General features: G+C 34.3%; 1 protein-coding gene and 1 long non-coding RNA gene across 2 annotated transcripts; both read right to left on the bottom strand.

The window, feature by feature from the left end:
* Positions 1-1,032: 1,032 nt before the first annotated feature.
* LOC115968954 lies at positions 1,033-2,024 on the bottom strand. The gene is made up of 2 exons (XR_004086831.1): positions 1,721-2,024; positions 1,033-1,401 (listed from the first exon to the last, which is right to left on the bottom strand). It is a non-coding gene; the product is annotated as an uncharacterized LOC115968954 (long non-coding RNA).
* A 4,276-nt stretch (positions 2,025-6,300) lies between these two features.
* LOC115967730 (probable receptor-like protein kinase At2g21480) lies at positions 6,301-9,303 on the bottom strand. Its single transcript, XM_031086858.1, has one exon. It carries the CDS (start codon positions 9,301-9,303, stop codon positions 6,658-6,660), a length of 2,646 nt encoding a protein of 881 aa, XP_030942718.1. The 3' UTR covers positions 6,301-6,657.
* Positions 9,304-15,988: the final 6,685 nt, after the last annotated feature.

The raw sequence follows: 15,988 nt of genomic DNA, 5'->3' as shown, positions 1-15,988 counted from the left end.
TAATAGCATCCATCATGACTCTTGCATCACTTTCAAATTGAACATACTTGAGCCCTAGTTTTGAAGCTTTTGAGACGGCTAAGCCTAACTGGGATGCTTTTGCCTCTTGATCAAGCATGAGAGCCTGAGACAGACACATCTAAAGCAGTCCAGACACTGGAAGGCTTTCCTTTTTTTTGGGTTTTGGAAATGGTTAGAAAGGATGAAGGGGATAAGATCAATCTTTACCTATTTAAGTGCACTTTAATGGCAGATTTGCAAAATTAAAAGGCCATTTTGAGTTCATCCAAACTATAGAGGCAAAGAGATTTAGGAAAAAAGAGATGGTTAATATGGGTGATGGGCAGCAGCTCCCAATCAATTTTCTGTAAAATTCAATCCTTCCATTATTCTGAGACTCCAAAGCATTTTATATTCACGTTTCACTAGTAAGAAGAGGACCTGAGTGCTCAAATCTGATAGATAGATTGATCAATAAGGTAGGCTGGTTTAACCAAAAATATCTCACTGTGGTTATGGACCCAAATAATGCTGTCTTTAAGAGGAAGATGCGTACGTTGGATGAGGTTTGCAGTATCCAAATAAAAAATCTAATTCATATTACAATGGGAGAAGATCATGGACATCCATGACATAAAAACTCAAACTTGAGGAGTACCACCATTGGATACATAATTTTGAGTGTGACATTATGAACAACACAATGTCTGATATAGGAAGATCTTAGCATCAATACAACTAGTCTTTTACTTAGAACGTTGAACTCACTGTTATCATTTACGCACCTATGAATTTACATGAAATGAACAGTTGAAATCAAATCTGAATTAAAAAAAAAAGGGGAGAAACATTGATAAGATGGTGTCCTAACGATCTAGATGGGGGTATCAATTTAGGATATAGGGTAAGGGTTCTTTTATAGAAGAGGTAACAAAATGAAAAATGTAAATTTAACTTTTTAATTAAAAAAAAAAAAAAACCTTTTCAAGTAAAAAAAAAAAAAAATCATAGTTTATCAATAAAGATAGAATATTTACAATATAATTATGTTATAGAATGAAACACGTTACAATTATAATAAAATTTTTGAAACTCCTATAATATCCACAATATGGATTTACAAAATCTCAATAATTAACACAAGAACCGAAGATATGCCTTTGATTCCGCTTGATACATAATATTTACACTCCAATATAAGGTGGAGCACATTGTGTGCTACTGGATATTCTTCTACATGGACTTGGTGGAATGTGGGGGGTGCCTTTATTCCTATCCGAATATTTCTTCCTTTTCTTAGCATCTTGGTGTTCTTGTTTCTTCAAATCCTCTAAGCAACGAACATCTTCCATGCATGTAAATGACCTTGATTTACCTGAATAAAACCTTGACAGTCCTCTCCTGCTAAAGAAAAAAAAAAAAGCATTTAAGTATTTTGAGCCATAGGATTTGAAATAACTTCCAAACTTTGCAAGATAAAAAACTTAATCATGGGTACGTTATAGTTGAGCAACTGGTAAAATGTTTATGGATGAGATCTAAACCTGCTTACACTAAAAGAATATTGGAGTATTGACTAGATGGTAAAGAACACAGCGATTATCATATAGTGGTTGCCATATATTCAAATTCTATTGTATTTATCAAAGCCAGAGAAGAAAACTCAAACTATAGTAAAACAAAAAAACAAGAATAAATGAGTGCATAAATGAGGGCTTACTTCTGTGGAAGATTTGTCCTAAGTGCATCCATGTCAAAAGAGCTCATGTTGTCGGTTTCTTTCTCCATATTTGGCTTAATTTTGAAGAGAGAGAGAGAGAGAGAGAGTTGATGAGGAAGAAGATGTTGATTATGAGGGGGCTTTATATATAAATTATTTTCATGAGAAAAGAGTTTGGTTGATGTAACGTTCACAAATATGTTATAGGGGATAAGAGCTCACACGTAATGGATAGGAGTTATATTTGAGGTTCGATAAATGTGGGATAGTTTGGAGCCACCCAGAGGTTTTGGTTTTGCTTACAGATGGAGACATTACAATATCCTTATCTACAACACTATCTCTGCTTCATTCAAACAACCTACCTTTTTTTAAGGCATCTCACTTTTTGCCTCTCATATATCACTCTTAATAATGCATAGCAACTTTGAACATTTTAAATGTGGTGGAGAATTAAGATGATTTAGGCCATTCACTTTGTCTTCCCACTTGGGTAATGGATTAAACGCGTATTCAATTTAGTCACCCACTTGGATGAGCATGTCTAATATGACTACACAAATTTATAGCACATAGGCTGACCCATGACCCATCTAGGTTCATAGGAAATTTGTCTTCATGGTCCTTCTAATTTGCTAAATCCTGTCTTCCATTGGAATTAAAGTAATGATTTTTGTAGTGGGTTTTCTTGTTCAAATCTTATTATATCTGTTTTTTTTTTCAGTATTTACTATATCTAACGGTTTAAATTGCACAAATTTGGGTAAGGAAATTGGCTCATCTAATCACTTGTAGGTAAAAATGACCGTACATAACATGAAAATATTACCATATTTTTGCAATTATGATTTCTGTTTCCACAATTGTGAAGATAAGAACATTTCATAAATGGTATCTATGCATAGAGAAAAGCCCTCCTTCAATATTCTTTTTTTGGTCGGGAAAAACCATCTTCAATTGTAACACCCCATAATTTTGATACCAATTAAATTATTATACGTAAATTATAAAGGAAGCCTACAATTAAATGGATTAAATTGATTTGGGCCTAAGATATTAAAAAAAATAAAATACTATGGGATAGAAGCCCAAGTGAGGTGACATAAGTAATTATATGGGCCTTGAAAACCCTAGTCTTTTACCTCTTAAGCTACATGTGCATATACTTATGAGGCTTCCTTTTGCTTCAGCCGCATCACACTACTGAACTTCACTTCTCTTCACTGTGGCTGTGAGTAGAGATTATAGGTATGGTTTCTATGATTATATTAATAGAAAAAGGGCTTTTAGAATTGTTATTATATTTGATTAAGAATGGTAAATATGGCTGTATGTCAGGAAGACTTTGAAATTGAACCAAATAGAGTAATAGACTTGTACTTTGTCACCATGCTAAAGGGAGAAAAAAAAAATGCTTGTGGTTAATATGCATTCACACTAGTTCAGCTGGACTTTGGGTCTTTGGGTTGATGATTACAATATTATAATAGGAATTGTTTATATAACCGTATGGTCCAGGCTTTGAAATTGATTATGTATGAATAATATGTATAGTCATATGGTCCTCTATTGGCTCTAACATTGATTTGGCAGAACTATATTATTGCACTATCTTTCTAAGTTCTCAATCTGTCATTCACGCACTTGCCAAGGTTCAAAAACTTGTCTAGCTTTATTGTTAAGTCTGGAGGCATAAGAGGAATAAAGGGCTAGCTATGGGATTGATAGAATTAAGATGTAATATTAGCTTCAACTATATATTAGATTGATCAAATATCTATCTTTTAGCTATATTGAAGTTTCATGAATATCTATGATTACGTTAATGGAAAAATCTGATTAGGCAGCAATATTTTTAAGTCCAGAAATCTGATCAAAGTTGAAAGTAAATTGGATAGTTAGGTGAATAAATGGAGAATTTTGGATATATCAATATTGTCTAGGATAAAACCGTTTAAGTGTGAAAATAGATTTTTAAGTGGGAAATTGTGTATTGATGAACCTATTTTTGGTGTTGCTAGGTTCTTTTTTTTTTTTTTTTTTTTTTGCAACTAAGAGGTAAGTGGTGTTTACTAATTTTAAGGGTTTTTCTAAAATAATGTTGATTATTAAACTATTTTATATCAAAGAAATATGTTGATATTCTATATATAAATTGATATTTTATAAATGTTTAATGTGCACATTGTCTATTCGTTTTATGAAAAACTTGTGGGACAACCTAAATTTATTTAAACTTGTATGTGTGAATATAACTTTATATTTTTGAGAATTATGAATGGATTATTTTGTGAGCATATTGAATATGTTTTGAAAACCTATGACAAGTCGTGATTAGAAGCTCAGTATGGTATTTAGTCCTTAGCAAGGGACAATCATATTGCAACTAGTTCTTAGCAAGGGACGGTCCCAGAAAAGGCGATAGTGCACATTTGATAACTCCTTAGCAAGGGAGTATACTATTGAAGATCCAAAAAGGAAGTTCCTTAGCAAGGGAGTGCACCTTTAGGTTCCAAAGGAGCCATCCTTAAGAAAGGGGATGAAAATGAGGTTTTAGTCCCAAAAAAGGGGACAGCACAACCCTGTCAACGGGGCATAAATGTTGACCACGAGCAAAGCCTAGGAAACTATGTATGTGATGGTATTGATATATATATATATATATATATAGATATATATATATATATATATATATATATATTGCTCACAATATAAATATATATATATTTTTTTTACATGAAATATTTAATGATAAATATTGATGAGTTACAAGTTATGAAATTGCTGTAAGAATTATTTATTTGAAGGTTTGTTCCCACCACCCAATGTTAGTGAATTTCACTTATTGAGTTATCTCACCCCCCTTTATTTCCCATTACAGATACATTAGAGGGATTATTGGAATATAGATTCTTGGGAGACAGCAGTTATGAACTATTTTGTGGAACTGAAGATTTTATTATTATTTTATGGCATTAAACATTGTATTGAAGAATTATTTTGAAGATGTTTTGTATTTGGTGATTAGAGTTTTGACATTTGTGATGAGATTTTAGATTGCTGGTTTCTTTTATTCAATATTTTTTTTATGGATTATTCAGATTAAATAGACTTCTATTGTTTATGATTTTGGGGCGTTACATCAATAGTTAATATTGCTTAAGCAAAAAGCAAGTGTAAATATATTGGGATGGTTCATAGCCTCATACAGAAAATTAAATTAAAAAAAGGCATATAAAAAAAAAAGGACCTTTGGGACTTGGGAGCGGCAATTGATGTTGCTTCTAAGGCATTTTAATTTATAGTTCATTTATTTATTTTTAAATAAGGTCTTGTTCTAAGGACATAATTAAGGAAAAATTTAGTATTCTATTAATAATTTTAATGCATGATTTCTAGAAGGAAAAAATATATATCTGTTAGTAGGATCCCCGGATAGATTGTGTGCCTGCAAATGTAGGATTTTTTTTTTTTTTTTATTTTAAAATTTAATTTTTATTTTTGAAAATTAGTGTATAGTTTGACCTTTTTCCCCTTGAACTCATAATAGATTAAGTGTTTTTTTTCTTAATACTTGTGTAAAAAGTTGATTTTCTTTAAAGAGATTTTGAGAACTTTTTTATTTTATTTTATTATTTTTTTAAGAAAAAAGAAATTTTGAGAACTAGTTTTATAAAAGGTTGAGCTTTATAAATAAAAAATGACAAGAATGGATTTTGAATCAAATCATTTATGCTATGTTAAAAATACTATCTAATTAATACTTAAGTCACCCTGCCTCGCTTAATGTAAGTAAAAAAAAAAAGAACGCATAACGAGTTTATTTATTTTTTATATGTTTATATAAATGTAATATGATCACTTATTGTGTCTATGTTTGCTAAGTTTCATATAACCATATAGGGATGATTTGGTAGATTGCAACAGATTTAAGACTCAATTTTAAATGCCTAATTGGGTTCAAAGTGATTTAATTAGTTTCTGGAAATGTTTGAGTCACAACAATGATGTTGCTTATTTGGAGGATTGGTAGAAAAATAAATTTTCAAAGTTGGCAGGAGCTGTGTATTTCTTTGTACTGATGTCTTTTGGTTTGTAGCAAGAAAAATTATGTATGAATCCTGCTGGCATAGTCTATATTTCTTCAAACTATTAGATTCTGCCTCTTCTTCACTGGGAAGAACAGGGCAATGCCACTAAACAACAAGGCTTCGGACTAGTTCAAGTTATATTCAAACGTTTAGTTGCCCTCAACCTCTTAGAGAGGACAAGTGTGATGACCATATAGAAGAAGCTAATTAGGGTTGTCATAGCAATTTCTTATTTTATTTGATAGTTCACTAGGTGGGGGAGAGGGGATCTGAACTTTGGTTAGAAATACGAGGAAGCGCTAATTGAGTTACAAGGTTTTTGGTTGTCATTGCAATTTCTAGTTGATCCATTCCTGTAACATAGAAAATAAGAAATTGATATGCTTTCAATAAAAAATCATTCTCCTTTCAAGTTGCTGACAAATCACTTCTAAGTTGCATAGTCTACCCTAAATACAAGTACAATAACAAAAGTCTTAAAAATATAATAGTGACAATGTATAGAATGATTAGTACTACATGTATACATCCTTCCATACCAGTACATTCGCCATACCATGTAGACAAATACAGAATATCGCCGTGACCATGGAACGAAATACCTTTGGTAAGAGAGGAGAAAGACAGAGAAGAGAGCTAGTGTAGGTATAGAATCGTTTCAAATATCCTTGCACATCATTATAAGAGAAATGTATGCCCATATAGCTTAAAATTGCTAAAATATCCCATTCCTGATGAAGCAGTAAAACCATCACCACTGCTACAAATGGTTAAATGGAATCTCCACCAGATGCTTTAACTTATACTGATCTAGAACACGAACACCACCACCACAATTTAGAATTTTTACCTACCACTGAGATTAGTAAACTGGGCAAACATTGCGGTTCCTGAATGCTCATCAGTGGCCTGAGATTTAGCTGGACTGTTAGTCTCTTCCGGATGAGAGACTGGACGCGTATCAGGGGTGGAAGCATTTGGGGTTGCAGGCACAATAGCAGGAGAGGCAGCAACAGTGGCAATGGAGTTGCCATCATCCTGATCATCCTTTCCTTGTGAGAAAGCCTCTTGAAGCTGCAAAGTATACTCCAAGTTCCACAGCACATCTCCCATTGTAGGCCTATCCACCCCATGTTCAGCCAAGCACTTTTCTGCAGCCTCAGCAAACTTCTTCAATGATTCAGGATTCATAGAACCAACAAGTAAAGGGTCAATGATCTTGTCAAGCAAGCCCTTTCTCTTCCATTGCATTGCCCAGTCAGCCAAGTTCACTTGCTCCCTTGGGAGTGCAGGGTTAATAGCAGGCCTTGCACATATTGCCTCAAGCAAAACCACCCCAAAGGAGTACACATCTGACTTATCAGTCAATTGCTGCCTCCTGAAATACTCAGGGTCCAAGTAACCAAAGCTTCCCTTCACTGCAGTACTCACATGCCCCTGCCCCATAGGTGCATCCTTTGATAGCCCAAAATCAGATACCTTGGCAGTGAGGTTTTCATCAAGCAAAATGTTGGTGGTCTTAACATCACGATGAATGATACCTTGTGCAGTGCCAGTGTGAAGGTAGTGAAGTCCACGAGCTGCGCCTATACATATCTCTAGCCTTTGCTTCCATGACAATGGTGGCAAGTTCTTTCCATACAAATGATCCCTGAGAGGTCCGTTGGCCATGTACTCATAAACTAAGATCATTTCTGAGTTCTCATCACAATATCCAATCAAGGACACCAAATGCCTGTGCCTTAGCTTTGACAGCATCTGAATCTCTGTCTGGAACTCTGTGAGGCCTTGTTCGGATTGTGCGTTTCCTCTTTTGACTGCAACTTTAGTACCATCATCAATTACACCAAGATACACATTGCCAAATCCACCAACACCAATCACTTCATTGGCATCAAAGTTCTTTGTTGCCTCCTGCAACTCTGCGAATGAGAAGTACCGGCCCAATCCCAAAGTTGAAGAGTAAAAGTTGTTCTTGTGAGACCCGATTGAGTTCTTGCTTGACATGAAGCTATTGTCACCAGCATGAAGAGGAAGCAACCATGAAGAGAAGCTATTCCTCTTCTGCCAATCTTGAGGCCTCTTGTGCCATTTGATCACCATTGCACCAAGACCCACAAAGGCTCCAAACATCATGGCAAACCCGACTACAGCCACTGTTTTACGTGTGCCAATGCCACCAACAGCCTTGCTTCCATCTACCCCGAACTCTCCATCAAGACTATTCACAGAATTGCTTATTTTCAATATCTCTAGACCGTTCAAAATGGCGTTCAAATCACCAGAATCCAATTTAGATGGACCAATTTCGACACTTACTCCATTAGACATCAAAGAAGCATTAACCACAATATCCTTATAGTATGCAGCTGCCAATTGATTTTCCAACTCATGCGACAAATCCAGATCAGCTATTGCCATTTTCCCATTAATGTAGACATTGAAGTAGAGGTCATTGAGCGCTTTGCTCACAATGTCACAAAAATGAAGCCTAATTAGGTACCCAAAAGCAGGGTCAGCTTCAAAGTTCCACGTCACATTGAAATTAGGATTGTTCACATTTGACTCAGCCATTTCAACAGCAGAGGCATACACTGACTGTGGTGCAATCAGAGGTGTCAATCCATCGGGGTACTTGACAACGGTGGTCGCAACGGTGACGCTTTTTGCCAAGGCTTTCGACTTAAGGTAAGACCCATCTGGTGTCCAAGTCCTTCCCAATGTGTCGTTTGCAGAGTTAACAAGAGGTCCTCCCACATTAAGCCGGTACAAGGTTTGATAGGACAATGTGGATAGCCCAGAAAACTTGCCTACAGGGGTAAGGCCATTAGCATCATCGGTGATCAAGTCATCAGGAGCTGAAACAACCTCAATGGCATTGATGAAAGCAGCGGAATTCTTCATCGGCATGAACTTGATTGAGAATTGTGGATCGGTCACGTTCAAAAGGTACTCCTTGAGGACATAATTGGTGTTGTTATCCATGTTGAAGCTATGTAGAAGCACGTACTTATTGGTGTTGACAGAGAAAGTAGCTTTGCTCAAGTCAAATTGATCATTTTTGAATGGATAGAAATGGAGACGAACCCAATGCCAACCGGGTTTTGTCAAGTGAAATGAGTAAATTGCATCCGTGACAAAAATCCTTGCTGACAAGTAAATAGATGAAGGTACATCACCCTTTTCAACTGACACTTTGATTTCTTCCTTGGCTTGTAAGAACTGCTTGGATTGATCTTCGGTTTTGAAGGTTCTTCCATCATTGAGAATGCTTGATTTGTCAGCACCACAATCAATGAGGAAGTTGTCTGGAGGGACAAAGGGAGCAAAGGCCGAATAGGCAATGGTGGAAGCAGAAAATAAGGTGTAGAGAAGGACCAGGAGGATAGCCATCGATGATGATGATGAAGAATGTGATGATGGCGATAAGGAAGATAGAAAAAGTTTGGTTCTTTTGGACAAGTTTTTTCTTGGTCTCTTTTCTATCTCCATCCCTCCTGGGTGAGGAGGAGGTTAGAATTACGAGAGACTACGAATGAAAAAATAGGTTCTCTTTTGTATCTCTATGATAAATTGGCATTGGTTTTTCTTTCATTTTGGTAATTTGTTACAATTTTCTTGAATATAAGTGGAGGAAAAGATGTGACAACCGAAATGGGTTGGAGTTTTCCCAACAATAGTGGCTATCTTTGTGGACAAAGTTGGTTTCTTACTGTGGAAAATACTGTTTTTTTCTTTAGTGCCCATTTTAGCGAGTACCAAATATCAATGGACATTAATGTTTCCAATAGTTTGAAATGGTCTAACACCATTCCTCTTCCTCCTATGTATGTGTGTGTGGGAGATTGTCTGTCTCTCTTTCCTATGTGTGACAGATTTACTGGTAAGTTGGTAACATAGTTCAGGTCTTTCCTGTGAGCTTCAAGAAACAGAACAAGTTAAAAGAGAGCATCAATGGGAGGTGTTTAAAAATTCGAGGACACAATAGAGAGGGTTTGTTAGGCTTTCGGGTGCCTTCCAACTCAGCTCGAGTTTTATGCACGGCTGACTCCATAGAGCCAACGGGCTTCAAGGCTTGCTCAATACAGTTTGAGGCTTAAGACGATAAGTTTAATTGATGCAATTTTTTAAAAAAAATTTGGTTAGTAATTTTACAACTCAATACAATATTTCAATATTTTTTTGCTTCTTGAGAGTTGAGATGCAAATTTATCAATTAAATTTTTTGTATTTAAGCAGTTTTGCTAACATATCATTTTCAATTGATAATATGATTAATCCAATTAATTTAAAGTAGGATATTGTTAATTTTAATTTTGAAAAACAATTTTTTATGCAAAAAGACCATAACAAGTATTGCTAATAAAATTTTGTAGGCGATATATGCATTCAAAAAATAATTTAGTCTTTTTATTATATAATCAAGAATTGTTAAATTACATATTTGAATATCATTAAATAATTTTCATTGTTAATATTCCCTTGTATTATTTCCTTATCTTCAAACTCATTTTTGCTCTTATTCATTTGTGAGATTTTTATTTAAATGGTGAAATGGAGCTCTCCTCCCTTGGGTTGGATCAAATGCAATGTGGATGCTGCAGTAAGGGACAAGCAAGTTGCAGAAGGAATTGTCTGCAGAGATGACAGGGGCAGTGCAGTTAACGGGTGGGATATTTCCATTCTGCCAATTTTTGAAGAAGTCTCATCTATTGTTTAAGGAATGGAGGATTGGTCCTTCTCTTTTGTTCATAGATGCTGTATTGAACCTGCTCATTGATTAAATTCTGTATTACTCAGCCAAAAACATATATAATAAAAGTAGTATCATTGTGAGCTCAATTAAAAATGATGTTGCTCCAATCTCACAAGTCATATTAGCACTGAGTAGTTGTGAAAAATAGTGTCCATAATTTATAAGAACAAAGAGCACCTGCGTTTGTTTTTCTATACTTTATCCCAGCATCTATAGCATTGCCAAATAACCAATAATAACTTACCACAAAAAGCAAAGCAAATTTTTTTTAAAAATAATAACTATAACATGTCAAAAAATAAAATGATAATATAGGCCTCAGGTTTAGCAAAGTGCACATTTGACTCTGACCTCATCTAAATACTACAGTATTATTTAATTCGAAGCTTTGGCACAATTTCTTCTTCCATATTTTTACCTTTCTATGTATATATATTTCTGTTGTCATTTTATTTTTGTTCTTGCGGTGGTGACTCTATTCGTTGCTACTCCCAAATCCCTATCCAATGTTTAGTAACAGGTGGCATTCATTTGTACTCCAAACCAACTTGTACAAGCATATCTTGCCTCTTTCTAGTAGCATTTAGCACCTAATTGTGGAGACACAATATGAAATACATCAATAACTTGAGAAAGACAGACAAGGAGAGAAATAAGGTGCATAATTTAACTGCTTACTATCATATCCAGACAAAACATCATGGTAAATTCAGTAAAATATGTGCATGTCAATGAAATTAGTGAATTCTGTAAAATTATGTGTATGTAAATGAATGGTAGGTTGTGAAGCCGCAGGAGATTAATAAGAAAAATTACCTCCTTTATACTTCAAAAAATGCCAATCAGGTACTGATGCTAACCTAAAATGAAAAACAAAGTCGTTTTTGCATCCATATACACAAGTTGTATACCTCTTTCTTCCATTTTCCTTGCGATTTTCTATTTTTATTTTATTATTGGTAAGTTACACATGTATCTAATGGATTTTGAAGCTACGGCCTCACCCTCACCCTCCCCTAGAACTTATAAGGAAGAGCTGTTAAATTAGAGCTCATGGCTTCATTTTTTCTCGCACTACTTAGAGACAGTTCATCCACAATTAATCTTTCAATGATAAAAGAGAACTTTTTGAAACCACAATACTCCTTGATCAATGAAAAAAAACAATCAGTAATTAAGCATTGGCAATCAACCAGATAACAGGATCAACCATCAAACATATACTGGGTATGCTACTACACTCGTGACAAATTATATAACTGAATAGATGACACAGAGAAAGATACAACTGAAAAAACCACTATGTAAATGTAGGATCCAAAACAAAGTGGAAGAACAAGCATGCAATACAAAAGTTTTCAGCTAGACAATTATATTCAAATTGTTTTCATACTTTATCATGGTAGCGTACGAAAACCTAGTCACAATCGATTTTATGGACTTAAAAACATGTAAGCCACGATTCTCAATTGATCAAGCCTCAATCAAAGAGCAGTCGAACACTGTTTTTCCTGCACAGCTTGAGCTACATCTTCCACACAAAACACATTCTCTTGAACATGAAAAGACTCTAGTCTAGTGAACACATTAGAATGGCTTGAAAGTTACAATGTTATGGGATTTGCCAATGCTAAACCTAACACAATCCACTTGATCAAACTTCACTAGTAGATTATTTTTGTTTGTTATTTTCGGCAGTCAGATTTTGGACTATTTCTAGACATTCTCTGCAATAGTAAAATACTAAAATTTGTAAGTAAAATTTTACTAAGAACAGAAAAAACACCAAACAGTACACAGGTTGTGTAAGGATTTGGTCATCTTATATATAGGAAAAGATAATCTGAAAATACAAGCTACAACAAAACAATGATTTATTCATTCCTAAGAATAAGTTGACAGGTCTATTGCTTCTCATAAGTCATGATGGCCACGCCAAGTGTACAAACCAAGCACCAATGTTAACCGTTTTTGCATCTGTTTCGTTACAGATTCTAATAGCAAGGTAATAACAAACATAGCCAGAATAAACCACCTTATAAAGATTAGACACCAGAAGCAGTCGCATTTTACCGCTTCAATCCTTTATTCAGCATTAGCAAATCTAAAGAAGGGATATAATAATTGATAGTTAGATTGAGGAGCAAAGTTGGAGGAGATACTTTGCAATGCAATTAGGTAGTTCAAGGAAACAATAAAGTAAAAAATGTTTCTTACTCACCCAAGCTATGAAAGCTTCAAATGAGCTTCAACATAATTAGGCAAAGAAGGCATGAGTTCCTGAAGCAAAATTGAGAGAACAAGAAGTTGAATTAGATTATTTTCAAAACTTCTTAATTTATCTATATATATCTAAAAGTTAAAAGCATAATATTTATTGTTGCCACGCTTTTGTTGAGCCACATCAACAACCACATCATCCACCTATTTTCAACATTCTTTCTCTTTTTTTTAACTCTTTTTTTTTCCCTATTGATTTCCCAACTTATTTTACACTTTTTCTAACTTTTCTCCTCCCTTTTACATTTTCATTTTCCCACTATTGTTTACCTTAATATCACTTTTCCTTTATTCATTTATCTTCCTTTATTTTTTGCTTTTCTCATTCCCCTTGTCTTACTATAAATTTACAATTCTCTTTCCCATTTTATAAATAGTTTTCCTACACACAAAAGGTTATTTCTTTCTCTCAAATTTTTTTTCTTCTCATTTTTGGTGGATTTTATTTTTCTTGCATCTGTACTTTAGGTTGATGAATTTTTGTATTATTTGGAATTCTACTTTGAGTTGAGTTTATGTGATTAAGTTTTGCATTTTTATCTTTTTTATTCTCTTTGATTTCATAGATGTTATCATATTGCATTATAAAGATAGTATATAAGAATATAATGTTATGCTATTACATAACATGATTTGGATAATTTGGTGTTTATTATTATATTTTTTATTTTTACTTTTTTTCTTCGCATATTATTTTCTATAAATTTCTTATCATTCTCTCTCACATTCTCTCTTGAAAAAGTGGTCTCTCTCTCTCTCTCTCTCTCTTTCTCTCTCACAATTTTTAATTCTACTTTATATTGATGAATCATTGTGATTTTTAAAACTCTAGTTTGGGTTCATACGTTTTGGTATTGTATTTTTTAGTTCCTCATTACAAGTAGTCTCTTTCTCTCTACAATAAAATTTAGAGAATAAATTATACATATTCAGAATAAGTTTGATATGAGTTTTGATTATCATGATAATCTCTTTTAAGAGAATGAATTAAGTTGAATAATTTATTTAAATAAAAATTATACATATATACTGTGGGGGGTGGAAGACCGAAGAGAGTGAACCATCAAAGGGATTTACTTGAGGTATACTTGGGCCCAATTGTTCATCAAATCAAACCCGGCCTAATCAGAACAATTGGGTGGATCAGTGAATCGAGGAGGGCAAACTGCCTGAGGAGCAAATGCTTCTAGGGAATAAGGGCAACAAAATGGGAAACCGAGGAGAATCGTTATAGCGTAAGAATAAGAGTGAGAGGAAACTTCTAGATAAAGCATCCATCACCTCCACATTCAATGTACTACACTAACTCAACCTGCCACATTAATGACAGAATGACCCCTAAACAATGCTCCCATAGCCTACAGCTTACAGCTTACTCTACCACCACCAACAAGGCAACGATGGGACAAGTATCCAAAGAGAGATCAACAGTCCTCCAAATGGAAGGCTAGGATGTAATCCTAATGACTATAAATAAGAGGTAAGATCCTCCTTGAATGGTGATGGGAAAAAGTTTAGGGAGAGAAATAGGGAAATAGAGAGAAAAGTGATCATTATAAAATCAAAAAGTGTATACCCAAATAGCAGTTGCTCCTCAGCCAACCCGAGGAAGTATTTAAATAAGAGTCTCTCGTTTCTAGCAATAATTCTTTACATGCATTATCATCCTTGCTATTTTCCTTTCTTTAATCATTAACTAGTGGCTGCAAGAGATTGAAGTGTTGACCTTGACCATCCATCTCTACAAATTAGTTGTACTGGGCCTCCAACCTAGCCCAATCTTAGCGGCTAGGGTCTGGTCCCAAGTTCTCCTAAGTTTTAGCTATTTTCTCTTTTGCTTAAATATATAGTCAACCTCATGCAATTCCTTTAAAAGTGACGACGTTATAACAAATGAATAACTATTATAAAGATTATATTTGTATATTCATAGCATTTATATTTAGAAAGGTTTTAACTTAAATTTAAATGTACCGAAGTGGACTAAAATGCTACGTTAATGTGACTCAATAAAAACATAGTAACAATAAATGTTATGCCTAAGATTTTAGATATTACAAGTTTGAGATTTATATTTTTTAAAATAAATTTGGATTTAGAGTAGGTGTTTTCAACCCAAACATGTTTTTTCCCATTATCTAAGTGCACAAAAATAGATTAAAGTAGACCAAAATAGACTGAAGTGGACCGAATGGACTGAATAGGAAAAAGGTAGACTGAATGGACCGAATAAGAACCTATGGACAGATTAGGAACAAAGTAAACATAATGGACCGAACGGGACCAAATTGGACCAAATGGGAGCAAAGTGGACCGAATAAGAACCAATGGACAGATTAGGACCAAAGTGGAAAGAATGGACTGAATAGGACCAAATTGGACCGAATAGGACCAATGTAGACTGAATGGACGGAATAGAACCAATGTGGACTGAATAAAACCAAAGTGGACAGATTAGGACCAAATTGGACCGAATAATCCGAATAGGACTGATGTGGACCAAAGTGGATAGCATGGACAGACTAGGACAAAATAGAACCAAAGTGGACCGAATACGACTAAAGTGGACAGAATGGACCCAATAGGACCAATATGGACTGAATAGAGCCAATGTGGACCGAAGTGAACTAAATTAAGACCGAATGTACTGAAGTGGACCGAATGGAACTTTAGTGGAAAGAATACACTAAATAGGACCAAATGGATTGAATAGGACCAAATTGGACCGATGAGAACAGATTAGACCAAATAGAACCAATGTGGCCTAAATCAGACTTTTGAATATTTATCATTTTTATTGCATTTATGGCTCATATTTCTAATTTCTAATGTCTATTTTCTTAGTATTTTTTAACTCAAAACTAAAGAGTTTAGTCCAAATATAATAAAATTTCATACTTTTCAATCCAAAAATTAAGGGAAAAAATGAATTTTTGAGTTAAACTTGAAAAGGCTACTTACAAAATGAATCAATTTATGGTCCAATTAGTCTAAAATGGACTAAAGAAGACTGAAATTGACCGGGTGGACCGAAGTAGACCTAATTGGATTGAATGTGACCAAAGTAGACCTAATTGGACAGAATAGAAACAAATTAATTTTTAGGGAAAACAAATTATCTTCAACAAATTTTAGAGAAAA

This window comes from Quercus lobata, chromosome 11 (assembly GCF_001633185.2).
Source record: "Quercus lobata isolate SW786 chromosome 11, ValleyOak3.0 Primary Assembly, whole genome shotgun sequence".
In the NCBI taxonomy this organism is placed as follows: domain Eukaryota; kingdom Viridiplantae; phylum Streptophyta; class Magnoliopsida; order Fagales; family Fagaceae; genus Quercus; species Quercus lobata.
The sequence above is the reverse complement of the archived record's forward strand: the minus strand, read 5'-3'. Positions and strand labels throughout refer to the sequence as shown.

What these genes read in the sequence shown, in the direction of transcription:
- LOC115967730 (XM_031086858.1), bottom strand. Translation starts at nt 9,303, where the DNA reads ATGGAGATAGAAAAGAGACCAAGAAAAAACTTGTCCAAAAGAACCAAA.